This window comes from Microcaecilia unicolor, chromosome 9 (assembly GCF_901765095.1).
Source record: "Microcaecilia unicolor chromosome 9, aMicUni1.1, whole genome shotgun sequence".
NCBI classification, from domain to species: Eukaryota; Metazoa; Chordata; class Amphibia; order Gymnophiona; family Siphonopidae; genus Microcaecilia; species Microcaecilia unicolor.
In genome coordinates this window covers 61,086,548-61,114,309 of record NC_044039.1, presented here as the reverse complement: position 1 = coordinate 61,114,309, position 27,762 = coordinate 61,086,548, and the positions used below count along the sequence as shown (strand labels likewise).

Genomic DNA, 27,762 nt, shown 5'->3' with positions numbered 1-27,762 from the left:
TCCTATGATTTAAACAACAAGAACAGGCAGCACAACAAACAATACACAGGACGCTAGAATACCAATACACCTACCACTGGTACAACAAGTGGGACTGCTACAGAATTCTACACAGAAACTATTTGTCAACAGAATACTACACCTCGGTCACACACCAAATACAGAACAAGGGATCACAAATTAGAAATATAAAGACAAAAACTGAACTGGAAACCGAATAAGTCAAACTAGGTATGTACCGCAACATAGGACAACTAAAAACAGAAATGCGTTTCCTCTTGTACTGAAAAAAAATACAAAGACATCCATGATGCACATTTCCCAAAGCTAACATATTCCACCAAATAAATTCAGATAAAACTCTTTTTTTCTACCTTTGTTGCCTGGATACTTTATTTTTCCAAGCATATTGTTTCCAGTTTCTTCTTTTCTGTTTTCCTGCATGTCTTCTGCTCTCTTTCCAGTAAGTGCAGTCCATTTGTCCTTTCTCCACGTTATTCTTATAGTTTCTTATTCCCTCACTATATCTCTCTAATATATTTCCTCTCTCTCTGTTTCTGTCTCTCCCCTCAAATTTCACCTTCTTGCTCTTCAGTCCTCCACCTATATTTTACTTGCCAGTACGTATCAACTTTCCATGTCCTCCTCTCCCACCCTACATCTCCTACTACTACTACTACTATTTAGCATTTCTATAGCGCTACAAGGTGTACGCAGCGCTGCACAAACATAGAAGAAAGACAGTCCCTGCTCAAAGAGCTTACAATCTAACAGACAAAAAAATAAATAAAGTAAGCAAATCAAATCAATTAATGTGAACGGGAAGGAAGAGAGGAGGGTAGGTGGAGGCGAGTGGTTACAAGTGGTTACGAGTCAAAAGCAATGTTAAAGAGGTGGGCTTTCAGTCTAGATTTAAAGGTGGCCAAGGATGGGGCAAGACGTAGGAGCTCAGGAAGTTTATTCCAGGCGTAGGGTGCAGCGAGACAGAAGGCGCAAAGTCTGGAGTTGGCAGTAGTGGAGAAGGGAACAGATAAGAAGGATTTATCCATGGAGCGGAGTGCACGGGAAGGGGTGTAGGGAAGGACGAGTGTGGAGAGATACTGGGGAGCAGCAGAATGAGTACATTTATAGATTAGTAGAAGAAGTTTGAACAGGATGCGAAAACGGATAGGAAGCCAGTGAAGGGTCTTGAAGAGAGGGGTAGTATGAGTAAAGCGACCCTGGCGGAAGACGAGACGGGCAGCAGAGTTTTGAACCGACTGGAGAGGGGAGAGGTGACTAAGTGGGAGGCCAGCAAGAAACAGATTGCAGTAGTGTAAACGAGAGGTGACAAGGGTGTGGATGAGGGTTTTGGTAGAGTGCTCGGAAAGAAAGGGGCGGATTTTACGGATGTTGTAAAGAAAGAAACGACAGGTCTTGGCAATCTGCTGGATATGAGCAGAGAGGAGGTTTCGAGCTGAGGAGACAGGGAGAATGAGAGAGCCATCAACAGAAATAGAAAACGGGGGGAGCGGGGAGGTGGGTTTGGGGGGGAAAATGAGAAGCTCGGTTTTGGTCATATTTAATTTCAGGTGGCGTTGAGACATCCAGACAGCAATGTCAGACAAGCACGCTGAAACTTTGGTTTGGATGCAAGGTGAGATATCAGGGGTAGAAAGGTAGATTTGGGAGTCATCAGCATAGAGATGGTAGGAAAAGCCATGGGATGAGATTAATGAACCAAGGGGCTCCTATTCCCTTCTCTTTCACCTACTCCTCATTAGTACAATTCTTCCCTCTGTACTTAACTATCCTCCTCTCACTCCTCTCCTTGAGATCCCCCATTGTCTCTCCCACATGGTTCCACCATGCCAAGTATCTCCCCCTTTCTTCTTACACCCTTGTAGCCCAGCATCTCTCTGTCCCCTCCCCTCTCCTCTACCACTATGGTCCAGCATTTCCCTGTCCCCTCTCCCTTCTCTTCCACCTCTATGGTCCAGAAATTCCCTGTCTCCTCCCCCCCCTTCCTCTTTATGGTCCAGCAACTCCCTATCCCTTCTTCCTTTCCCTCCACCCCTATGGTCCAGTAAATCCCTATCCCCTCTATACCTATGGTCAAGCAACTTTCTGTCCTCTCTCTGCCCCTCCACCTTTATGGTGCAGCAATTCTCTGTCCTCTCTTTCCCTCCACCCCTATGCTACAGCAACTCCATGTCCTCTCTCTCTTTCTTTTTCCCCCTTATGGTCCAGCAGCTCCTTGTTCCCTCTCTCTCTCTCTCCCTTTCCCACACCTCAAAGTGAAGCTTCAGTGTTCAGCAGGGCAGCAGCTCGGAGGAAATCCAGCCTGGTGCCAAGAGAAGTGGCTACACATATCCCAGTGCCATGCACCTTTCCAGGTTGTGTGAGTGGCAAACTGCACAGTAAAAATAAAAGCCTACTAAGCACGGTTTAGCCCCTACACAACCCAGGAAGGAGCACCGCATCAAGGTTTGTGTACCTGCATCTCATGTGAGTCCAGCATCTCTCCCTTTCTCTTACTTATTCTCTCCATCCCCCTATGGCCTTCCATTTTCTTCCTCTCTCCCTGGTCCCCTCACCCATAGTCTGGCATCTCTTCTCTCCCCCTACCCCTGCAGATCTAGCACCTGTCCCTTTCCCTCCCTCTTTCTCCCCCCCCCCCACATGGGTTGATCACATCTCCCTTCTCCCCAATGAGTCCAGGACCTTTCCCTCTTCTTCCCTGAGTCCCCCTGGTGTCCAGAACCTCTCCGTCTCATTCCCTCAGCCCCCCCCCCCCATGAGTCCAGTAACTCTTCCTCTCATTCCCTCAGTCCCCCATGAGTCCAGTAACTCTTCCTCTCATTCCCTCAGCCCCCATGAGTCCAGTAACTCTTGCTGTCATTCCTCAGCCTCTCCTGAGTCCAGCAACTTTCTCTTTATCCCTCAGCCCTGTGTCTCTCCCCCCCCCCCCCCCCCCCCCCCCGTGAGTCCAGCACCACTTTCTCTTTATCTCTCAGGTGTCTCCTGAATCCAGCACCACTCTCACTTTTTTCCTAGCCCTCCCTTGAGACCAGCACTGCTCCTTTTTCCTATTCTGAGTCCAACACCTTCTTCTTCCCTGAACCCCCCACCCCTTCCCAAGTCCAGCACCTCTTTGTGTATTTGTGTATCTAAAATGTAACCTTCTACAAAACATGAAGTGAAGATGTGATTCCATGAGCCCCAATGAAAGGAGAGTTTAATTTTACTTCCATTTCGTTTCAATATATTCCATAAACTTTATAACACCTGGCTTCCCAAGGCTGATTACAACAGTTAAGATGAACCCGTCAAGAAACAGGATATCATCACTGAAATTTCATCTGTATTGTATAGAACAGTGTAGAAAAATGAGCAAAAAAATACAGTGTTTTAAATTGCTGTTTCTACCAGCCTCACTAATTTTTTAAAGCTATTGTAATGATACTCAATTTTTATTTCATATAATGAGCTAAATAGGCTCACTCACCCTGTCTTCTGTTTTTATCCAACTTCCTTGGCTGATACTGTCTTCTGTTCTCAATCTAACCGTCTCCTCCCCTTCCAAATCCCTCAAACCGGCTTTTCTTTAGCAGCCTCTGCAGCGATAACAGGCTGCCTGAGCCGGTGCCGAATGCTTCCCTCTGCCACGTGCCACCCTCGCATACACAGCAAGTTGTGTCAGAGGGGCGAAGCAGAAGGAAGCATCAGACTCCGGCTCACTCAGGCAGCCTGTGATCGCTGCAGGGAAAAAGCAGCAGGGAGATGCTGCTAGAGAAAGCAGGTTTGAGGAACCGAGGGGGAGGAGGAAGAGAAAGCGCCAGTGTTAGTCTGCTAGGCTCGGGCGGGGGGGAGTGTTTGAGGAAAGAAGAGGCTCAGGGACAGTCATTTTGGTACGATATGGGAAAGGGGAGAGAGAGAGAAAGGGGAGAAGAAGCGTTAGTCTGTCTGCAGCAAAGTTTAAAATAAGATCCATGCTGCTGTGTGGCGGCTCAGCAGCAGGCGAGGTAGGCGCTGTTTTAGTTTGTAATCTGATTAGGGGAGCGGCCGCTCCCCTTGTGCCCCACCTAGCTACGCCACTGACCTGGATTGGCCACTGTTGGAAACAGGATGCTGGGCTTGATGGACCTTTGGTATTTCCCAGTATGGCAATACTTATGTACTTATGTACCATGTGATTGAATAAGAGTGGCAACAGGGCTAAGAAAAATGTTAAAGAGAAGAGGTGAAATGACAGAACCCTCGGGGACCCCACAATTAGGGGCCAGGGGTGGCTCTAGAGGAGGGAGTGACTACCTGACAGATCTGAGAGAAAAGAAGTAAACCAAGAAAAAACAGATCCCGATATCCTTAGTGTTGCAAGCTGTGAAAGTAAAAGTGAATGGCCAGAACTATATTGTGCTTATCTAGATATGAGTGTATTTCACTTAAAAGTGCTGCAGGAACTGTTTCAGTACTGGCATAAGGCCTAAAGCCAGATTGTCTTGGATGTAGGATCAGGGTTTTAGCAATAAAGGCTGAAATTTGAACATAGACCACTTTTAAAAATAAAGTAAAGATTTGACACTAGGTGATAGCGGGCTGGGATCTGAGGGTCAAGGAAGGGCTTTATAAAAATAGGATGGACAATGGCAGATTTCCAAGAATTGTATATTTGCTCTAAAGACAGACTATTGTTGATTAAAGCCAAGACTTTAGGAAGCAAATGTAAATCGCCGATCTTTGACGATGGGAGAGGGTCAAGTAAGGACATTGTAATTGTTTTGTAATATGCATAGTATGCATACTATGCATAGTATGCATACTATGCATAGTAATCGTTTTGTAATATGCATAGAAGAAAGTGTCTTTGAAAGAGAATGTAAAGTTTAGAATTGAAAAGAAGACCACGAGGATGTCCCTGAAACTGGGGGAGTTGATGAGACCAAAAGGGGAGATGTTGAAACAGATGAATCCACAAGAGTAGTAGGAGGAGAGGAGGGCCCAGTACTGAAAGAATTAATTAGATCTTAGACCTTGGTAGTAAAGTATTGAGAAAAAAGTTCTGCCAATGGAGCCAGGTGTGGGCCAGTGGAAGAATTACTTACAGTTGGAAGAGATGCCAAGTTTCGGAAGATGGAGATTTGTAGCTTTCTTGACATGAATCATTATAAAATTGAGATTTAGCTTTTTTTAAACAGGTAACAGTGTCTGAGACAACAGAAACATCGGTTACATCAGGCAGAACGTAAATAGAAAAAGCCCAGATCAATTCCTGCTTCTCAGGGCTGAACATTCAACTCTGAAAAGCAGGAACTGATCTGGTCTTTTTCCATTTACGTTCTGCCTGACATAACCGATGTTTCTGTTGTCTCAGACCCACATGATACCAAGGTTTCTTATTCTGGGAGCTAGGGGTCTTTGACAGAGTAAGAGGAGTAATCTGATCAAGGGTTGTAGAAAGCACCAAATGGAAAATGCCTGCCTGATTGTCCAAGCTCAGCGACTCAAAATCATGTGGGAAAGGGAACATAGATGTGGATAGTATGGACAGATCAATCTGAGACTGATGTCTACACCGTCTGTAAGTGGTTGAGAGTGCGGAGGGAAGCAAAGATAGGGGGATTGAGCAACGGATAAGCATATGATCAGACCAAAGAATCGCTGTAGGAAAAAGAGACAATGGTTTAAAACACAGAATCAGAGGGAGTCTCGTTCAACTTAGATTTCCAATATTCAGGAGGTTAAAATCAGTTAGACAATTCTCTTCCTCTATCCAGTATCAGTTGGCTAATGTGTGGAATCAACTTCCTTTTTGTTTAAGATCATGGAACTCACTGAAGTAACTCAACATCATTTCCAGAGGTACTGCTCTCCTTCACTGACTCAGGCACTGAGGGACAGCACAGACGTCCCTAGATATTCCAGGAATTGCAGTTCAGCTACCTGACAGCAGAGGGTGCTAACCCTGACGGTCAGAGGCTGAACTGCAGAGCTAGACGTAGGTAGGGTAGGCTGCCTGAACAGGGGGGTGTGGTAATAATTAAGAGCCCAGGGGAGGAAGAGGAGAAGCCCCAGCATATACCCTGACTGAGGACATCCCAATGCTATGATCGAATCGATGCTGCTGTTTAAACTTTGAGGCGACCCTCAGGGGGAGGAATGCTGGCTTCGGCCTAACCCCTGGTAAGCCTTTTCCACAGCTGAGAGGTGCCCAGCTCTACCACCGGCTGCCTTTCAGGTGCTGTGGAGGACTTGCAGCTCATCTGCATATCATTTACAGCCTTCTCCTGGGTGACTCCCAGGTCCACTCCGATCCACTCAGGGCCTCCGCTCTAGGTGCCCAGCGCTCCCACCATAAGTACATAAGTAATGCCATACTGGGAAAAGACCAAGGGTCCATCGAGCCCAGCATCCTGTCCACGACAGCGGCCAATCCAGGCCAAGGGCACCTGGCAAGCTTCCCAAACGTACAAACATTCTATACATGTTATTCCCGGAATTGTGGATTTTTCCCAAGTCCATTTAGTAGCGGTTTATGGACTTGTCCTTTAGGAAACCAAACAATCCCTTTTTAAACTCTGCTAAGCTAACCGCCTTCACCACTTTCTCCGGCAACGAATTCCAGAGTTTAATTATATGTTGGGTGAAGAAACATTTTCTCTGATTTGTTTTAAATTTACTACACTGTAGTTTCATCGCATGCCCCCCTAGTCCTAGTATTTTTGGAAAGCATGAACAGACGCTTCACATCCCACCTGTTCCACTCCACTCATTATTTTATATACCTCTATCATGTCTCCCCTCAGCCATCTCTTCTCCAAGCTGAATAGCCCTAGCCTCCTTAATCTTTCTTCATAGGGAAGTCGTCCCCATCCCCGCTATCATTTTAGTCGCCCTTCGCTGCACCTTTTCCATTCTACTATATCTTTCTTGAGATGCGGCGACCAGAATTGAACACAATACTCAAGGTGCGGTCGCACCATGGAGCGATACAACGGCATTATAACATCCTCACACCTGTTTCCATACCTTTCCTAATAATACCCAACATTCTATTCGCTTTCCTAGCCTCAGTAGCACACATATAGGCATATTTTCAAAGCACTTTGGGAGGCTAAGTTCCATAGGTTTCTATGGAACTTTGGGAGGCTAAGTGCTTTGAAAATGAGCTTGTTAGTAACATAGTAGATGATGGCAGAAAAAGACCTGCATGGTCCATCCAGTCTGCCCAACAGATAAACTCATATGTGTATACCTTACCTTGATTTGTACCTGCCTTTTTCAGGGCACAGACCGTACAAGTCTGCCCAGCAGTATTTCCCGCCTCCAACCACCAGTCCCGCCTCCCATCACCGGCTCTGGCACAGACCGTATAAGTCTGCCCTCCACTATCCTCGCCTCCCAACCACCAACCTCTCTTCCCCCACTGTGTATTTGGCGAGGATCAAGGATCTTCTATTCTGACATGGAGGGAAAGAACTAGGAAGTGAATCGTGCTGGATTGTGCAGGTAGAGGATAAATGACAAAAACCTATTGAAGGGACACGTGGTTTTCCTATCGGGAGCAGCAGATTTCAGTGGTGCTTGTTAATTGTCAGCTAGACCGAAGAAACATTGAAGCACATTTTAGCTGCGGGCTGGCTATGCGTAGTACGGGACTGAATTAAGTTTTTTTTTTTTTTTTAGACAATCCCCCTGTCCCTGCTAATTTCGGTCTTGGGGTTTTTTTTTTCTTCTTCTTCTCTTTCTCACTTTATGTGGATATACTAAAGTATAGCACCCTGTGAGGGAAATGACTAACGTTATGTTGTTCAAGCAAGTTTATGGGAGTTGTTGTTATGCAGTTAAATATTTAGTGAGGAGAGGATGTATAAGGGTGGAAGGTTGGGGGCAGACTAATGTTTAAATCTTCAGAGGGGTAGCTCTAAGTCCAGAAAGGAAGGGTCCGGCAATGTCTGGAGTGGTTGGAGGTATGGAAGTGGGTGAGAGGGAAGGAGAGGGACTGGGATGGGGGTTTAAAGGGGAGGGGACATATTTGGGTAGAAGGCGGGGAAGGTAGAAGGGATCATTTGAGTACATATGTCCTGTTTACAATTCAATGGAAATTAGTAATGGAGGCACTCGTCACTAAGGTATACATGCTGGAGGAGTGGGAGCTGGGACACTCTCTCAGTCAGACCACACGGATATGGGAACTGCTATGGGAATGTGAACTAAATGCGTTACTATGACGACTTTGCAGGTGGCAACATGGAACGTTGGGGGGATACATTCACCAGTTAAATGACAAAAAATTTTAAAAGCCCTTAATGATAGAAAAATATCTATCGCATTTCTACAAGAAACACATCTTTCAAAGGTAGAACATGCTAAGCTAAAACGATGGTGGGTGGGAGAAATGTTTGATGCAGCAGCAGTAGGGAAGAAAGGAGGAGTACTGATACTCATAAGGAAGGGCCTAAATGTAGAAACTACTCATGTAGTGGAGGATCCAGAGGGGAGGTTTGTCCTGGCCTTAGTGGTAATAGAACGGCAACCACTACTACTATGTAATATATATGGCCCTAATACCGGAGGAAAAATTTTTTTCATGCAGGTCATCCAAAAAATTCATGCACAGGGAGAAATACCAATTCTATTGGGGGGAGATATGAATGATGTGCTTGATCCTGTAATGGATAGATCCCAACCAAAGGAGAGGGAATTAGCAAAAACAGTAAGGGGTGTTGAAAGACTGTGCACTGCTCTGGACTTGGTAGATGTATGGAGAACATTACATCCTGTGGAGAAAGATTTTACGCATCTATCACGTGCTCACTCGACGATGTCTAGGATAGACTATGTGTTAATATCAAGGGACCTGTTGACCAAGGTAGAAGATGCGCAAATAGGTTCGATAATGATCTCAGATCATGCTTGGGTAAAGGTGCAAATGGGTGTGGGGAGCAACAATTCTGTGCATAAGATATGGAGATTTCCAGCATTTTTATACAAAGATCCTCAATTTCAGAAACACTTACTAGATAAATGGCAGGAGTATAAAGCAAATAATGAAGTGCATAGAACTAACCCTATTCTCTTCTGGGAAACAGCGAAGGCTGTGCTGAGGGGAGAAACAATTTCTTATGTAGCTTTTAAGAATAAAACCAAAGATAGGGAAATATTTAGATTAGAAAGGCGGGTAACAACACTCAGGAGGCAATATGGGAGAGAACACTCATTACGAATTAAGGGACAATTACTAGAGGTGCAGCAAGCTTTAAATGAGCTACTACATCAAAAGGCCCAAAAATCCAATATATACTATAAATACCAACTCTGGTTTCAGTGTATTATCAACGACGACACCCAGATCCCTTTCTTGGTCCGTAACTCCTAACGTGGACCATTGCATGACATAGCTATAATTCGGGGTTCTTTTTTCCCGGTGCTGTGGGAGGACTTGCAGCCCTTCTGCATTTCCTCACAGCTGTATCCAGGGTGACTTCCAGGTCCACCCCGATCTTCCCAGGGCCCTCGCTCCAAGTGCCAGGGTTTCCAGGTGCTTTTTAGCTAGAATCAGGTGACCCTCAGCGGGAGGAATGCTGGCTTCGGCCTAACTCCTGGTAAGCCTTTTCCTCAGCTGAGAGGTGCCCAGCTCTACCACCGGCTGCCTTTCAGGTGCTGTGGAGGATTTGCAGCTCATCTGCATATAATTTACAGCCTTCTCAAGGGTGACTCCCAGGTCTATTCCGATCCACTCAGGGCCTCTGCTCTAGGTGCCGCGCGCCGGGGCATTTTCTCTTTACATCTACTTTTCTCTCAGTTACTACTTATGGCTCCAGTACACTTTTTCTTCTTGGCACTGTCCCTTCCTAATTGTTTCTCCATCTTAAACCACTGTACACTGTGTAAATAATTAGATCTGCCTCACCCGTTTGGGCAGCAGCGGAGTCCTGGGCTTTCCACTATCCTGGAAGGAACTGCATAGCCCCTCTAGATACTTAATTATCCCAACCCTGTATCTGCTCATGGCAGGTCTGCACAGACCATGCTGTAGCTAGGTCTGTAATTAGAAAGGAACCCAGTATTGAGTAGATAAAGAAATATAGTTTATTAGCATTGATATCTTACCCAAGGCCAGTACAATCAGTCGTCATTCATATGGTACAGAAGTATCTCGTGACACATCTCTCTGGGGTCTTCTATGGTCTCCTGTTGGTAGCCTTCTAATCTGATACCCCTCAGATTGCTGCTTATATACAATTTGGCCCTATTCATTTTCAATGGACCCCAGTCTCTCTCACCAGGCTCTTGGTTCTTATCAGTTGATCAGAATGACTTCACATGTTCCCAAACCTTCCTCTAGCCCCCCCTTTGGATGTTCTCACCCGGAGTGCAGCTGACCCAGTACTATCTCTACATAACCATAGCAACTCTTGCTTATGACGTCTTGCAGGCGTCAATCCCAGAGCAAATGCCTTCCTCCTTTGCCAGCTCAGCACTTGCTACAGTGAAATGTAACTGTGTCAAAGGTGATCACTGATTCTTACAAGCTAGCTCTCTTTTGTATCAGAGATTATTTTGATTTTAAGAAGCCTAGCTCTTATTATGAGCCATTGGCCTGTATTTTACTGAGAGCAAGGGCTAGCAAGGCTAACATATTTCTTCAACTGCAGGAACACATTGTCCACCATCTGTATTCATCATCTCGCCATCTCTTTTTTTCCTCTTCCTTTTTCTCAGCTCTCAAACCTTAAACATTTCCTTCCTCTATTCATCCATCTCCTTTCTATCTGAGTACATCTCGCCTTCATCACTGTTGTCGTACCACTCCTACTCTTCTCCATACCCTCTTACTACTTCTCTTGCTCTCCACTAGGGACATTAATCTCAATTCTGGTCCTCCACGTCAGCTCTCGTCCTATCCATTCAAACACCTGTCCTCGCCCCATCCATGCAAACGATTCCGGGATGTCTCCAATCTTATCTCTATTCCTCTCCTCCCCTCCTCTTCCCTCCCCTTCTCGTGTGCCCTGTGGAAAACCCGCTCGGTCTGCAACAAACTTCCCTTCACCCATGATCTCTTCATCTTCCGTTCCCTTCAACTGCTCGCCCTAACTGAAACCTGGCTCACCCCCGACGACTCTGCCTCAGTCGCGGCCCTATGCCATGGAGGTTATCTTTTCTCCCACACTCCCCGCCCAGTTGGCCGTGGAGGAGGCATCGGGTTTCTACTTTCACCCTCCTGTAGTTTTCAACCCCTCCTCCTACCGCAGGTCTCACTGCTTCTTATCCTTTGAAGTTCACTCCATCCATCTATTCTACCCGCTGCCACTCAGAGTTGCAGTCATTTACCGCCCCCCCCCCTGATAAGCCCCCCTCTTCCTTCCTTACTGACTTCGATGCCTGGCTCTCCGTTTTTCTTGAACCCTCATCTCCGTCCCTCATTCTTGGAGATTTTAACATACACACTGACGACCCATCCGACTCTTACGCTTCTCAGTTCCTCACTCTGACATCCTCCTTCAACCTCCAGCTGAGCTCCACCATCCCTACTCATCAAACTGGCCATTGTCTTGACCTCATTCTCTCCTCTACCTGCTCACCCTCCAATTCTGCGCCTCTGCTCTTCCTCTCTCAGATCATCACCTGATCACCTTCACACTTCATCACCCTCCCCCTCAGTCCCGCCCAACACTAACCACTACTTTCAGGAATTTCCAGGCTGTCGACCCTCCCACCTTATCCTCTAGTATCTCTAATCTCCTCCCATCCATCATGTCCTCCAAGTCTGTCGACAAGGCTGTCTCTACTTACAATGCCACTCTCTCCTCTGCTCTGGACACACTTGCACCATCCATCTCCCGTCCCACAAGGCGTACTAATCCCCAACCCTGGCTGACCCCTTGCATCCGATACCTTCGCTCCTGCGCCCGATCTGCTGAACGCCTCTGGAGGAAATCTCGCACCCATAGCGACTTCATTCATTACAAATTCATGTTATCCTCCTTCCAGTCCTCCCTATTCCTTTCCAAACAGGACTATTACACCTAATTGACTCTCTCGGTTCCAACCCTCGTCGTCTCTTCACCACCCTTAACTCCCTCCTCAAAGTGCCCTCCGCTCCCACCCACCCCCATCACTCTCTCCTCAATCACTGGCTGACTACTTCCGTGACAAGGTGCAGAAGATCAACCTTGAATTCACTACCAAGCCACCTCTTCCTCTTCACCCCTTAACCCACTCCCTCAACCAACCAACCCAGGCCTCCTTCTCCTCTTTTCCTGATATCACTGAGGAGGAAACTGCCCACCATCTTTCCTCCTCGAAATGCACCACCTGTTCCTCTGATCCCATCCCCACTACCTTACTAAACACCATCTCTCCTACTGTCACCCCCCCCCCCTATCTGTCATATCCTCAACCTCTCTCTCTCCTCTGCAACTGCCCCAGCCACCGTCAAGCATGCTATAGTCACACCACTCCTCAAAAAACCATCACTAGACCCTACCTGCCCGTCCAACTACCGCCCCATCTCCCTCCTACCCTTCCTCTCCAAGATACTTGAACACGCTGTTCACAGCTGCTGCCTTGATTTTCTCTCCTCTCATGCCATCCTCGATCCGCTTCAATCCGGTTTTCGCCCTCTACACTCGACAGAATCGGCACTCACTAAAGTCTACAATGACCTCTTCCTTGCCAAATCCAAAGGTCACTACTCCATCCTCATCCTCCTCGACCTATCCGCCGCTTTTGACACCGTCAATCATAATTTACTTCTTGCTACACTATCCTCATTTGGGTTCCAGGGCTCTGTCCTCTCCTGGTTCTCCCACCATACCTTCAGAGTACATTCTCATGGATCTTCCTCCACCCCTATCCCGCTCTCTGTTGGAGTTCCTCAGGGATCTGTCTTTGGACCCCTTCTTTTTTCAATCTACACCTCTTCCCTGGGCTCGCTGATCTCATCTCATGGTTTCCAATATCATCTTTATGCTGACGACACCCAGCTTTATCTCTCCACACCAGACATTACTGCGGAAACCCAGGACAAAGTATCGGCCTGCTTATCCGACATTGCTGCCTGGATGTCCAACCGCCACCTGAAACTGAACATGGCCAAGACCGAGCTCATTGTCTTTCCACCCAAACCCACTTCTCCTCTCCCTCCACTCTCTCATCTAACACCTTCATCCTCCCCGTCTCATCTGCCCGCAACCTCGGAGTCATCTTCGACTCCTCCCTCTCCTTCTCTGCCCATATCCAGCAGACAGCCAAGACCTGTCACTTCTTCCTCTATAACATCAGCAAAATTCGCCCTTTCCTCTCTGAGCACACCACCCGTACTCTCATCCACTCTCTCATTACCTCTCGCCTTGACTACTGCAACCTACTCCTCACTGGCCTCCCACTTAACCATCTATCCCCCCTTCAATCCGTTCAGAACTCTGCTGCGCGTCTTATCTTCCGCCTGAACCGATATACTCATATCTCCTCAAGTCACTTCACTGGCTTCCGATCAGGTACCGAATACAGTTCAAGCTTCTCCTACTAACCTACAAATGCACTCAATCTGCAGCCCCTCACTACCTCTCTACCCTCATCTCCCCTTATGCTCCTACCCATAACCTCCGCTCACAGGACAAATCCCTCCTCTCAGTACCCTTCTCCACCACCGCCAACTCCAGACTCCGCCCTTTCTGCCTCGCCTTACCCTATGCTTGGAATAAACTCCCTGAGTCCATACGCCAAGCCCCTTCCCTACCCATCTTCAAATCCTTGCTCAAAGCCCACCTCTTCAATGTCGCTTTCAGCACCTAACCATTGTACCTCTATCCAGGAAATCTAGACTGCCTCAATCTTGATTGACTGCACTTTTTGTCCTTTAGATTGTATGCTCCTTTGAGCAGGGACTGTCCTTCTTTGTTAATTTTACAAGCTGCGCAACCCTGGTAGCACTTTAGAAATGTTAAATAGTAGTAATAATAGTAACCCAGACCTGACAAGTAAGCTACAAACTGAAGCCTGTGTTTGGGTCGTGCTAGCCGCGGCTGAGGACTGTGTTTGAGACTGCCGAGAGACAATTTACTGCTATTTACCAAACTCAGCAGGGTTTTCCATACTTGCCTCAGTGCTGTGAAGAACCAGGCCCGAGGGTACTTGAAAACAACTATAAGAACTGTGTTCCTGAACCGCAGGGTCTACCTCACTACAACTTGGGGTCCTGTGAAGAAACAAGCCCCAAGAGTTTTTGTTTCTGTAAATAAATATTTAGTTTTGAATTCTACCCTTTTTGTCCGGCTGCGTTCTTCTCTCTGGCCATGCCCTAACCCCACTCGGATCTCACAAGTTGTGGCAATGGTGGGATTCTGAGGTTGTCCTGCTAAAGAAAGCCAGATCTTGACCGCCAGGGCTTTGGGCCAATTGTAGAGACGACACAGGGACTAGACCTGCCCTAGTTATGGGGGGGGGGGGGGGGCACGCATAGCTAGTGCAGACAGGCAGATTTTTATTTTTGTTTTCCTCAGTGTACGGTGGGGTCTGCCGCCATTTACAGTGACACCATGAAAAGGCTGCTTCAAGCCTTGGTGGAAGGCCAATGGCAGTTTATCTTGAGCAGTGGAACCAACTTACTGCAGCAACAACTGCAGCAGCAAGTGTTGCAGAAGCTTGTGGAGATGCAACAGAATTTGCAGGCCCAAGCAGGGATAGCTGCCCAGGCACCCACTCTGTCTGCGACCCCTCCGAGTTCCTTGTTAAGAAAATGGTATCAGAAGATAATCTAAACTATTTATCACAAATTTTGAGAGAACCACCCATTTTGCTGGTTGGCTCGAAATGTTATGGATAGTATATTTGGGGAATCCAAGATCCTTCTATAATACTAAATGTCTATTCTATTATATATTTCCACTAACATGATGTATTGTAAGCCACATTGAGCCTGCAAAGAGGTAGGAAAATGTGGGATACAAATGCAATAAATAAATAAATAAGTAAATAAATATAAGCAAGATTGTAGCCGGACCCAGTGCATGAAATGGCAATAGGGTCCCGTCTTCTTTAATTACACATTCTAGAAAGGTTACCCCTTTCTCTTTCAAGGAATGAAAAACCCTACTCTCTCCGCCCAGTGTAAAGTCTAAATTCCCTTGTAAGGTCAACCACACACTGCTAAGATGGCATTGACCCCACAACTGGAGCACCGCTCTCCATAGGGACCATAAAGGTCTAAGCAAAACACTCCCATGCAGTCTCTCCAGCAATTTCCCACTGGGGACATGAAGCAGCGAATTCACATGCCATGGGCTAAAGTAAGCTTGTTCCAACCCTGTATCTGTATAAGTTGTGGTACCCAACAGCCAATCTCATAGATGCCGAAGCAAACAAGCTTGGTTATACCTCCAAAGATCAGGGAGCCCCAGCCCCAGCCCCCCTGCCCTCTGGGCACCCATCAAATACTACCACCTCATGTTTGCTTTCCGGCCCCCCCAACAGAATTGTGCTACCATCCTCTGAAGCAAAGCCAGGTCCCTGTCAGGCTTCTTCCCTGGAAGCACTGGGTTTGTGAGCCCTTGGACCACTACCGTGGAGCGGCAGTGGCAGGCAAGGTCACCTTCAAAGCAGAGACGAGGCAAGGCTGGACTGGAACCCCGGACTGGAGTTCTGCACTGGAATACCACAGGACTGGAACGCATCGGATGGGTGCGCACTGGACTGGAACCCACTGGACTGGTACAACACTGGAGTGGAGCCCACTGGACCGGAACCCACTGGACAGGAACACACTGGATCTAGGCTTCACCTACGCTTAGCCACCGTTCCCCGAGGGTTGAGCCCTCAGATTCGGGCAGCCGGCAGGGCTTACAGGAAAACCGGAACTGGAACTAGCAAGCAGGAACAATAGGAATCAGGATACAGAAGTGCCCCTAGGCACCTAGGCGAAAGCAAGGCAGACAGGCAGGGAATGTCCGGGTTCCAGCAATAGTCAGGTCTGGCCACAGGCAGAGAATATCCGGGTTCAGGCAGTAGTCGGGACAGGCAGCAGGCAGCAAGTATCGGGGTTCAGGCAGTAGTCGGTCAGGCAGCAGGCAGAGAGTAGTCAGATTGAGGCAATGGTCAGGTCAAGCAGCAAGCAGAGAATATCTGGGTACAGGCAGCAGTCAGGTCAGACAGCAGGCAGAGAGTAAGATTCAGGCAATGGTCATGTCAAGCAGCAAGCAGAGAGTATCTGGGTACAGGCAGTAGTCGGGTCAGGCAGCAGGCAGAGAGTAGTCAGATTCAGGCAATGGTCAGGTCAAGTAGCAAGACTATGGCTGGAGCTCCAGTAGCAAGGAGTATTGGCAGCGGACAGGACTAGGGCTGAAGCTCCAGAAGCAAAGGAAAACACACACGGGAAAACCAGAAAGCTAAACACAAGAAAACTAGTAAAGCTGTACACAAGCTAACAAAAAAGCTATGCTCAAGCTAACTAGTCACAAGCTAGAAACTCACACTAATCAAAACACAGGAGAACTAGTAAAGCTGTACACAAGCCAACAAGAAAAGCTATGCCCAAGCTAGAAACTCACACTGAACTGGACAAGGTAGCAGTGCACAGAGCACTCTAACATACCAGGGACCTTAGACGATGCAAAGGCAAAGGCTGCAATCTCTAAGTGATTAATAAAGCCCTTCAACACCTGAGGAGCAGCTGCAGCCATCAGTAAGCAACTACGGAGGCTGTCCAGGCACAAACAAGAGAGACAAGTCCGGCAGCCTGGAAGAACCGGATGGGACTGGGCTAAAGTCTGGAACGGGTAGGAACAGCAAGACAAACTATGGCAGCCACTGGCTCTGGCCACCAGCGGGTGAGAGGAGCACAAACCAAGGAGCAGGCAGAGCGCACACAGAACATAGAGAGACTTAGAATACCTAGGTGCAGCACAGAGGAGCAAACAGAGCCAGGCTGGAGACAGAGGTAGAGCTAACTCAGGCAGCACCCCAGGTGCAGTAGAGTGGAGTAATTAGAGCCATGCTGGAAGCAGCCAGCACACAGAAGGAAAACTATTCCAGAAAGGATAGGCAGAAGCCAGCTTAGAAGCTGACCCCCAGAAATAAGGTAAGTCTGAGGGTGGTCACGGCCACAGACGTGACAGTCCCGCTGTGCAAACAAACAGGCAAAGTTTGTAACACATACAGCCACCTCGGGAAGATAATCATTCTATACAGATGCATACTACCTGAAAAGGACAGCGGAAGGACCGACCAAAGGGACAAACTACTCCTTCATCTCTCTGAGCAGCTTTGAAACATTAATCTTATACAGAAGTGAGATGTCCATTGGCAACTGTATACCCAATAGCGGAACGACTCCCGAGCCCACTTCAAGGGAACCCATCCCCCATGATCGTCTCAAAGCATTCGAGCTCACCAAAGCTTCCGATTTTGTAAGATTCAGCTGAAACCCGGAGAAATCCCCAAACTCTGCCAAGCTTTCCATGAGATTCGGCAATGAGGACGTGGGTCTGTAAGAAGCAATAAGTAGTCATCCGCGAATGCCGCTGACTTTTAAGGTGAAATTCCCTATCCGTACCCCCTTTATGTCCGGATTAAGATGGACCTCCCTCAAAAGAGGATCCAAAGTTAGTACAAAAAGTAGAAGTGACAAACACAGCCTTGCCGAGTCCCCCTTCTAATTGGGAACCAGCCCGACAGCATTCCATTAGCACACACCTGCGCCTTCGGATCTATGTACAGAGTCCGCACCGCTGTAGCAACCAACCTTCTATACCATACACTTTCAAAACCCCAAACATAAATCCCCAATCCACCCTGTCAAACGCTTTTCTGCGACAAAACCTATGAGTAATGCCTGCTCCTTCTCTGAACTAATGGTCTCCAATGCTGCCAAAATTCCTCATATTCTTCGCAATCACCCTCCCCCGAGTGAACCCCACTTGGGGTTCGGCTGTCAAGGAAGGAAGTATTCTTGCTAGCCTATTGGCAATGATCTTAGCCAAACTTTTACCTCCGTATTGAGTAACAAGTTGGGCGATAGGACGCTGGTTTGCCCGGCTTCTGAAGAACTATGATTTCAGCCGCGTTAAGGTGCTGTGGTATCTGCCCCCTTTGAATGAGACTATTGAAAACATCCGCCAACACCGGGCTAACCTCCAATTGTAAAAGTTTATAGAACTCATTATGTAGACCATCTGGCCCTGGGGCCTTTCCAAGTGCACTCTGCCGAATTACCCACTCCGCCTCCTTCTCAGCTATAGGCGCATTCAGCAGGGCTAGTTCCGACTCTGTGACCCTAGGCAAATCCATGCTAGAGAGATAAACCTCACTGGCTAATAGCGACGGAGACTGTGGCTCATACAATTTAGCAAAGAACTCTAAGATGACCTTATTTATAGCCCCGTCCTCATGCTGTCAAACTCCCCTTGAGTCTACCAATGTGGATATTTTATGATGTCCTGAGCTACCGCGTGCAAGTCTAGCCATTAAGCTGCTTCCCTTGTTGGCAAACCGATAAAGTTGATATCTATAATAGGCCCAGGACCTCTTCGCCCTTTCATGCAACAATTCAGTCAGGGCTTGCTGAGCTTCCAACAACTGCTTCTTAACCCGTAAAGAATGTTCTACCCCATATTGTCTCCGGAGCAATGTTACTCGGTGTTCCAAGCGGAGCACCTCCCTGCGCCTCACCTTCCTCTGGAAGCTAACATATGAAATGATCTCCCCTCTAAGGACCGCTTTTGCTGCCTCCCAGAACAAGATAGGATTTGATCTATGGTGCCCATTGGCGTACACCTTGTAGCGCTATAGAAATGCTAAATAGTAGTAGTAGTAGTAATCCTTATATTGCTGCCACTTGGAAACCAAGAACGGCAGAAAATGACTATCCCTGTAGAGAAAAGATGGAAGTCTCCACACATCCCCCAAGGCCGAAGGGTCCCTCCCCTGCAACCCTACTTCAACCCATTCATGGTCAGAAATCATTATCGGGCCTATTTTAACCTTCTCCACCTGAGTTAGAAGTTCCCTGGAAAGCAATAAATAATCTATTCTGGACATCACAAAGTAGTAAATTTAATACGAATCAGAGAAAATGATTCTTCACTCAACGTGTAATTAAACTCTGGAATTCATTGCCAGAGAAAGTGGTAAAGGCGGTTAGCTTAGCGGGGTTTAAAAAGGGTCTGGGCGTATTCCTAAAGGAAAAGTCCATAGACCATTATTAAATTAACTTGGGGAAAATCCACTGCTTATTTCTGGGATCAGCAGCATAAAATGTATTGAACTTTTTCTGGGATCTTGCCAGGTATTTGTGACCTGGATTGGCCACTGTTGGAAACAAGATGCTGGGCTTGATGGACCTTTCGTCTGTCCCAGTGTGGCAATACTTATGTACTTATGACATGGTGGGACTGGGAGGGATGACGTCCAGGTGCTGGGATTTGAATCTGGAATTTGGATGGGGACTGTTGGAACCACTGGCGTAACGGGGGCCTGGTGCCTTAGACAAGGTGAGCCTTTGACCCCTTACTGCAGTGGCAGGTACTCAACCGGGTAGGTTGAGCTGGGGGGGTGGGTACATAAAAGTAGCCATACTGGGTTAGACCAATGGTCCATCTAGCCCAGTATCCTGTTTTCCAAACAGTGGCCAAGCCAGGTCACAAGTACCTGGCAGAAACCCAATTGTGGCAACATTCCATACTACAAATCCCAGGGCAAGCAGTTGCTTCTCATGTCTGTCTCAACAGCAGACGATAGACTTTTCCTTCAGGAATTTGTCCAAACCTTTTTTAAGCCCAGATACACTAACCACTGTTACCACATCCTCCGGCAAAGAGTTCCAGAGCTTAACTATTCGTCGAGTGAGAAATATTTCCTCCTATTTGTTTTAAAAGTATTTCCATGTACCTTCCTCGAGTGTCCCTTAGTCTTTGTACTTTTGGAATGAGTAAAAAAACTGATTTACTGTACTCGTTCTATACCACCCAGCTATGGATCCGCACATCCCAAGATCACCAAAGTATGCAGAACCCTAACTGTAGAAGAAACAGCTGTTTGTAGGTGATCCACAACTACTGAGAAAACCTGACAAGGCCATTATGTAGAAAGAAATGACAAAAAACTAGCAAGGCAAAGCGAGAGCTGAGGCCAGCAAAGTCCTTGTTTACTGACAATTCTTCTTACACTTAGAATTTGTAAAAGAACAGTTTACAATTATCTATATTAATACCAGTATCTTCTAGTTACATAGACTAATACATTTATTGTTCCCCCCTTCTTTCCACCCCTCCCACTCTCCCACCCCCCTCCCCATTCCCATCTCTCTCTCCCCCTCCCTCCCCCCCTTACACCCTTCAGGAATTCAACACTCTACTTCTCGCCACTGAGGTCACAGTGTCCCAGTATGGTGACCAGATCTTGAAAAATAAGTCTCCTTTTTCCAAAGACAAGTCTGAAATGCTCTTGCGTTCCAGCGAGCACATTTGAATCATTAGGGAGCACCAGTGGCTAACTGTGGGGTGTTCTGTTGACAGCCATACCTGCAAGATTGTCTTTTTCCCCATCAAGCTTGCCCTCTGTAGAAATGCCTTTGCTCCTGTCGGCACCTGGCCCTGTACAGAAAACGTGTTAAATAATTGTTTTGGGGAATGATGCCACTTGATTCTCCACATAGCTGACACGTGCTCCGCTACATTATTCCAGAACCTATGTATTTTGGGGGCACGGTCCAAAACATATGACCCAAGTGCGCATTTGCCATCTCGCACTTTGGGCAAGAGTCTTTCTCTCTCAGTGTGGCTCGATAGGCTCTATGTGGTGAGATATATAGGCGAAATATGAATTTATACTGTTTCCCACCAACTCACATTCTAAGTCATTTTGTAGATCCTCTTAAGGCTGGTTTCCAGTTGCTCCTGGGTTACTTGTATTCCCAGTTCCATGCTCCACTGTTGTGCTACTTTATTGTAGTCACACTGTTTTATATGTTCTCTAAGGTGGGCGTGGACAATATGTCAGTGGGATGCGAGACTGTGCATCTAATCTAAATATAGCATTATAGCTTTCCCAGGTTTCCAGATTCAATGCAGATCTTGGCATTGATTGCACATAATATTTTAATTGTAGATATGCGAAGATGTCCCGCCTTGGCAATTTCAACTCCCTGCATAGTTCTGAAAAGGGCTTTATCGTTCCTTGTTCATTTATCACACGATACACATAACAAACCCCCTTTGCTGCCCATAGTTGAAATGTTCTGGAGGTGTTCCCCACTGGGAACTCTGAATTGCCTTGAATGGGCAGCAGAGGAGAAATCGAATTATTAAGAGTAAAATACTTGCACAGCCATCTTCATGTTTGCCGTAATGGTTTCAATATAGGGGACACTGGACCCAAGTTTAACGTTTGATCTGCTGGCGCCTATAGCCAGGTCGCGAAGTGTCGATCCCGAAACCACTGAGTTACTGATGATGTATTAGAAAAGTACGCGATATTTCTAAACCAGTCTGAGAGATATCGCATACAACTCGCTACTGAGAGCAGACGCAGACTCAAAAGTCCCAATCCCCCTTTGTCTCGGGGAAGCATCGCTCTTCTTATTGCCATACAAGCGTGTTTTCTCTGCCACAAGAATTTATTTAGTTGTGTGTGCAGCCATCTCTCGTCCCTACCTCGCAAGAACATGGGTAACATTTGGAATGTATAGACCCAGGCCAGGAACAAGATCATGTTGTACAGTGCCACCCTCCCCATTAGTGATATGGGCAGTGCTTGCCAGTTACCTAGTGCCCTTCCCATTCTATATTTCAAATTTTTCATATTAAGTGTGTATATTGTGTCTAAATCCACTGGAATTCTTACCCCCAAGTACGTCACTTCTTCCTGTGCCCACTGTAAAGAAAAGGGTCCCTCCCACTCTGCCTTTATCTCCAATCTAGAGGGGAGAGCCACCGACTTCTGGGGATCAAAGTAAACCCTGAATGAAACCCAAAACCTCATCTATTACTGCTAGTAACCTGGTTAGAGAATCTTGTGGTCGGGTCAATGTCAAAAATAAGTCATCAGCAAATGCTAGGACTTTCACTGTTTGGGCGGGAAGTTGTACCCCGGAGATCTCAAGGTCTGCTTCAATCGTGCGCAACAGTGGCTCTAGGTACAAAAGAAACAATAGTGGCGACAGGGGACAGCCCTGACTAGTACCTGACTGTACCTCTAACACTGGGGACTTCATACCATTTACCAGCAGCCTAGCGGTAGGAGACTCATAAAGTGATTTAATTGCTTTTAGAAACCAGTCTTTTATGCCCACATGATCTAATACTTGGAACAGATAATCCCATCGCACTTTATCAAATGCTTTTTCTGCATCGAGGCTAGTTAACAGCAACTGGGTCTTTGTAATCGGCATTGTGCAATAGTTAGAAGGACTTTACGTACGTTAATCACAGATTGCCTGCCCCTCACAAATCCCACCTGGTGTTCGCCTATCAATGTCAACATATGCGTGGGCCAATCGATCCTGCCAACACTCGGGCTAGTATTTTTAGATCTACATTGATGAGAGATATGGGCCTATAAGACTCAACTTGATCTTCTGGCTTGCCCGGTTTGGGAATTAATGTTATCCAGGCCTCATTTTCTCCTGTTGTGAAATAACCTTCTGAACCACTGCCTCATAGTATTCAATAAGCGGAGCACTAAACTGGGCTGGCAGAAGTTTGTAATACTCAGCCGAGAACCCATTGGGTCCAGAGCTGAACCCAATGGTAGGGATTTGAGTAACCTGTTCGATTTCTCGGGCTTGTAACGGGCTAGAAAGCTCCTCCCTGGCTGCCAGTGTTAGTCTAGGGAGTCCGCATCTTCTAAATAGTCCTTGGCTACCATCCCTTCTTGGTCTCCCCCACCCCTGCATACATTTGGCAAAGTATGAGTAAAATGCCTCCATGATCCCTTCAGGGGTTCCCTACCCTAGGCCCCTCTGGGGACACAATTGATGGTATCAACCTCCTTTGCGTTCGTTGCCACCCGGCGAGTAATTTTCCCTGTCTTATTCCAAAGCGGCGGAATGCCAGTCCTCTCGCTAGTAACCGCTTTTGCGAATGTTCATGGATTAAAGAGTTTAAGCCACCATGGTTGCCGTCATGCCTCACGGTTCTCCCTCAATGGCCCTCGTATATAAGTGTTTTTTTTTTTTGCCTGCTTCAACACCTTTTCTAGACTTATTATACCTGCCGAGATTTTTTTTCTGCTGGCACACATATATGCTATGACTTCCCCCTCTTAAAACAGCTTTTGAGGCTTCCCTAGAACACCGTGGCGACTCACAAGAGTCTGTATTGTGTCAACATATTGTTCCCACTGCTCTTTAATGTATTTAGCAAATTGCTCCTCTTTGAATAAGTATGATAGGAATCTCCATGAGTAGCCCGGCTCCCCCTGTCTATCTTGAGTCAAGTCTATCCAGATAATGAGTGGTCTGATACCTCCATAGGTCCAATCTCTGCGTCCGTTACTCTAAAAAATAATGACTGGGCTACCAGTACATAGTCCAGACGGGACCACGTCTGATGCACCTTCGACTGATGTGTATAATCTTTCGTGGAAGGGTGTAGTAAGCGCCACAGGTCCACCAAAGTTAAAGCATTACACAATGATGGTAAGCTACCACTCCCCCCAGTTCACTTCCCCGCCTCTGTCCGGTCTAACTGCACATCTATAATGTTATTAAAGTCCCCCACCCACACCCAAGGTGCGTCCGCATGTTGGAGTCCCAATGTTATTAATGTGTGAAAGAAGGCGGGCTAAGGGGAATTGGGCCCATATATTGTGCACAAATAAAGATTCTGTCCCTGAATGTTCATCCTGAGTAGGAGTCCCCTTCCCTCTTTGTCTTTGTATATCAATTTTGATTGACACAGAAGGCCTTTTTTGATCAGTATTGCTACACCACTTCTCTTGACCCCTGAGGATGAATAATAACACTCTCCCACCCATTGTTGCTTTAATTTCTCATGCTCCCCATCTGTCAATTTGGTCTCCTGGATGCAGGCAATGTCTGCTTTGTGGTGTTTAAGCTACGCTAGTATCTTGCTCCTCTTTATGGGGGATGTAATGCCTGACACGTTCCATGAGATTAATCGTATTGTTGACTTATGTTTTTAGTGTATTTACTGTTGTTGGACAATTGTTTTCTTTCTTTTTGTTCCCCGAGAGCCCAGCCCTTCTCCCTGGGAAGCATGAGCCCCTGGGCTCTAGGTGTATTGACCCTTACCAGACAAATTAGCCAAAAAGCTAGGGAAGGGAAATGAGGGAGGGAAAGGGGGTGAGGGAGGATAGGGGGAGTAAGAGGGCGGGAGGGGGGGGAGATAGGGAGCAGCTCCCAGGCAAGGGACATCCACCATTCGCTGCTGGACAGAATGATCCAGGTCAGAGACACACAGCCATGAGAGTCTGCGCATCACTATACCTTGAGCAGCAACTCTGGATGCCACGTCAAAAGTACCCCTGGCCAGGAACTTTCGACATGCCTTCTGCTGCCTGACCACCTGGTGAAAAGGCTCAGCCAGCTCCGTAGGGAATGCATCAACCAAGCTCGACAGTTGCCATATCGAGTCCTGCAAGTGCATGCTCGTGAAGAGCTAGTAAGACTGGATCTTGGCGGCGAGCATAGCAGCCTGGTACGTCTTCCTCCCAAAAGAGTCAAGAGTTCTAGCCTCTCTGCCTGGGGGCGCCGAAGCATAGTTCTAATACTCCTGGCTGTCTTGAGGGTGGAGTCCACCACCATAGAATTGTGGGGTAACTGAGACCTCATCAACCCAGGTTCACCGTGGATCTGATACTGGGATTCAGCTTTTTTAGGGACTACGGGGCCAGACAAAGGGGCTGACCAGTTTCGCATAAGGACTTCCTTCAGTACCTTATGCAAAGGACCTGTCACTGCCCTCTTTAGTGGAGAAGAATAATCCAGGACATCGAGCATTTCAGTCCTGGCTCATCCTCAACTTCCACAGGGAAGGGAATAGCCATAGCCATCTCCCGGACAAAAGAGGAAAAGGACAGACTCTCTGGTGGAGATAGTCTCCTTTCTGGCGGAGGGGAAGGATCAGAGGGAATCCCAAAGGACTCATCAGAAGAATAGTACCTGGGATCCTCTTTTGACTCGCACGAACACTCCTGCTCAGTATCGGATAAAACCTCAGTTAAGGTGCTTCGACACTGAACCTGCCTCGACACCAAGGAACGCTGCCCTCTATGGCGATGTCGAGAGGCCAATGCCCGGTCCGACTGCTGTGAAGCTCCCTCCACTGACGTCGAAGGGGATTCGACCTGGGTGGCAGCCGACGTGGATGCCGCAAGCGGCATCACAGTTGGGGACCTCACCACAGGCGAAGGGCCAGACACCGCTGCAGCAGCAGGTACAGAAGGTGCAAGCACCTCCGACACCGAAGCTGACTGTCGTAGCAGTCCCGCCAGAAGTTCTAGAAACAAGGCCCGGATGCGCTCGTCGAGAGCCGCCATCAGAGAAGGCTGCGGGGTCGGTGGAACAGGCGGTGTCAGAATTCGTGGAGACTCGGGAGCAGGTACTGGGCTGCTAAGAGACCGATGCATTGGCACCTCCTGTATCGAGGGGGAGCTATCCTCTCTGCGCCAACGCTTCTAGGGTGCCAATTCCCTCGACGCCCCAGAGCTCCTGGTACCATGTGTCGAAGGAGAACAATGATGGTGCTTCTTCGCCTTCGTTCGTAGCCCGTCATTGAGACTCCTCGGTACCGATGAGGACGTGGAATCCTCACGTCTCCTTGGGGCTGGGTCCGAGGAAGGTTGGTCCCGGGGGGCCTGCATAACAGGAGGCCTCGAGGAAGGTGGAGACCCACTCGATGCCTCACTGCTCCCAGCGCGATTTGGTCTCTCAGCAGCCATTACCTTTCTTCCCAACATCGACGCTCCTGTCGATGTCGACGCCGCAGATCTCGGTACTGATGTCGATGTACCGGACTGAGCCTCAAAATGTTTTTCTCGTTGGGGTTCTCGAGACGCTTGGGTCCGTTTCTTCATACGAAGACACAGACTACAAGCGGCTGGGCTATGGTCGGGCCCAAGGGACTGGATACACCAGGTGTGGGTATCGGTAACTGAGATAGTCCGATTGCACCACATACAACGCTTGAAGCCGCTGGGTGTCTTCGATGACATGGAAGGGAAAACGGCTTCGGCGAAATCAAACAACGAGATTGTGCCAAAAAAGAGAAGGGCACAAAAAGGGAGAAAACCCGACCGCGTGGCCTAAAGGCCGGCCGTGTCGAAAAGAAAGTAAACTTAAAATAGAGAAAAAAAATACTAAAAGTAACTACTGGGAATTTTTTTTTTTTTAAGAAAATGATTAAAATAAGAAAAGAAATAAAAGAAATAATCGTCAGACTCTGTTCCTGTGCCAAGAACAAGGAGCACCAGGTACACACAGTGGATCCAAAAAGAGTCCTCTCTCATGTGATGTCTTCCCAAACAATGTCTTTTTTAAAATCAATAAAAACCCGACACGAATCGTGTTTCGGCCACACCAGCCTGCATCAGGGGTTTATCAGCTTTAGTTGAAACAGATGAAACAGCTGAATTGCAATCAAATTGTAAAAGGCCAGGATGTTTGGTAATCACTGGCACTCAGGCAGGCAAACCCACACCGCTGTTCCCTCTAAGCTGAGAAGGAGTCCTCCACCAGCAGCAGATCTCTCTCTCTCAGCTCCTTTCCTCCCTCCATCTGATTAAAATAAGAAAAGAAATAAAAGAAATAGTCGTCAGACTCTGTTCCTGTGCCAAGAACGAGGAGAGCAGAAAAAGTCCTGTCACCTCGTCGCGGACAAAAAAGAACTGAGAAAGCACGCTCACACGACAGGCGGGAAGTCGTCTGCGCATGCGCGGTGCATGCGATTTGCGGCTAGAAGACTCTAGCAAAACTTTTGTTTTTATTTTGCTGGCAAAATGCCGATTCCTGGGCTGACGTCAACCCCACATGTGAGAACAAGCAGCCTGCTTGTCCTCGGAGAATAATCAGTATATATTTGTGGATGCTCTATAGTTGGAAAACATTTTACAGGATAAAGCATTATTTGAACAGGAAACGGTTACTTGATCTATGTTTAGGCAGGTTGGGATAGTAATTGGGTTCTAAATTAGCTTAAAACCTGTGCAAAACTTTTTTTTTTTAATATGATCATAGTTGATTTCAAGCTTTTTCTACTTGATGTGGACTTTATACTGTTATAATTTGGGATTATTCTACAGTAATTTGTTCCTATAATATTTTCTTGTATTGTTACTAGTATAATATAGTTGAAAAGGTTTACGCATTAAAAAAAACAATTTTGCAGTGCATGAGATTTTGGGACCAAAATGGTCTCCTTCTTCAGATGTGAAACTGGAAACACTCAGGGGTGTATCACAAGTGCTACAATCTGCCCTGAAACTGAATGCAAGGTGTAATATAACAATTAATAACACTAGTATTAATGCCAGTAATAGTGATGTTCATTACCTGGGCATGTAAAGCACGCGCTCTGCCACCACAAATCCCACCCTGAAGAAGAGATTGCTGGCTGGAATGAATGGGAAAACCAAGAAAAGCAAGCCAACCAAAATCTCCTTGTGTTCCATTTTCTGTAAGAACAAAATCAAAGGCTTCAATTAAAAAGAAAACAGTATCCTTACACCTTTTCGTAAAATTATTATTAAAGAATCTTTTATTGAAATAAAACAATGAATATACATAACAGTATCACTACAAAAAAATAGACCATTAACAATCAA

The 27,762-nt window shown here is 47.0% G+C and overlaps 1 protein-coding gene across 1 annotated transcript in view; it reads right to left on the bottom strand.

Moving 5' to 3' along the window:
* TMTC1 (transmembrane O-mannosyltransferase targeting cadherins 1) overlaps positions 1-27,762 on the bottom strand; it is a 1,359,696-nt gene that overhangs the window by 556,245 nt on the left and 775,689 nt on the right. The window contains 1 exon segment of the mRNA XM_030213674.1: positions 27,491-27,612. Coding sequence (XP_030069534.1) covers positions 27,491-27,612 — 122 coding nt within the window.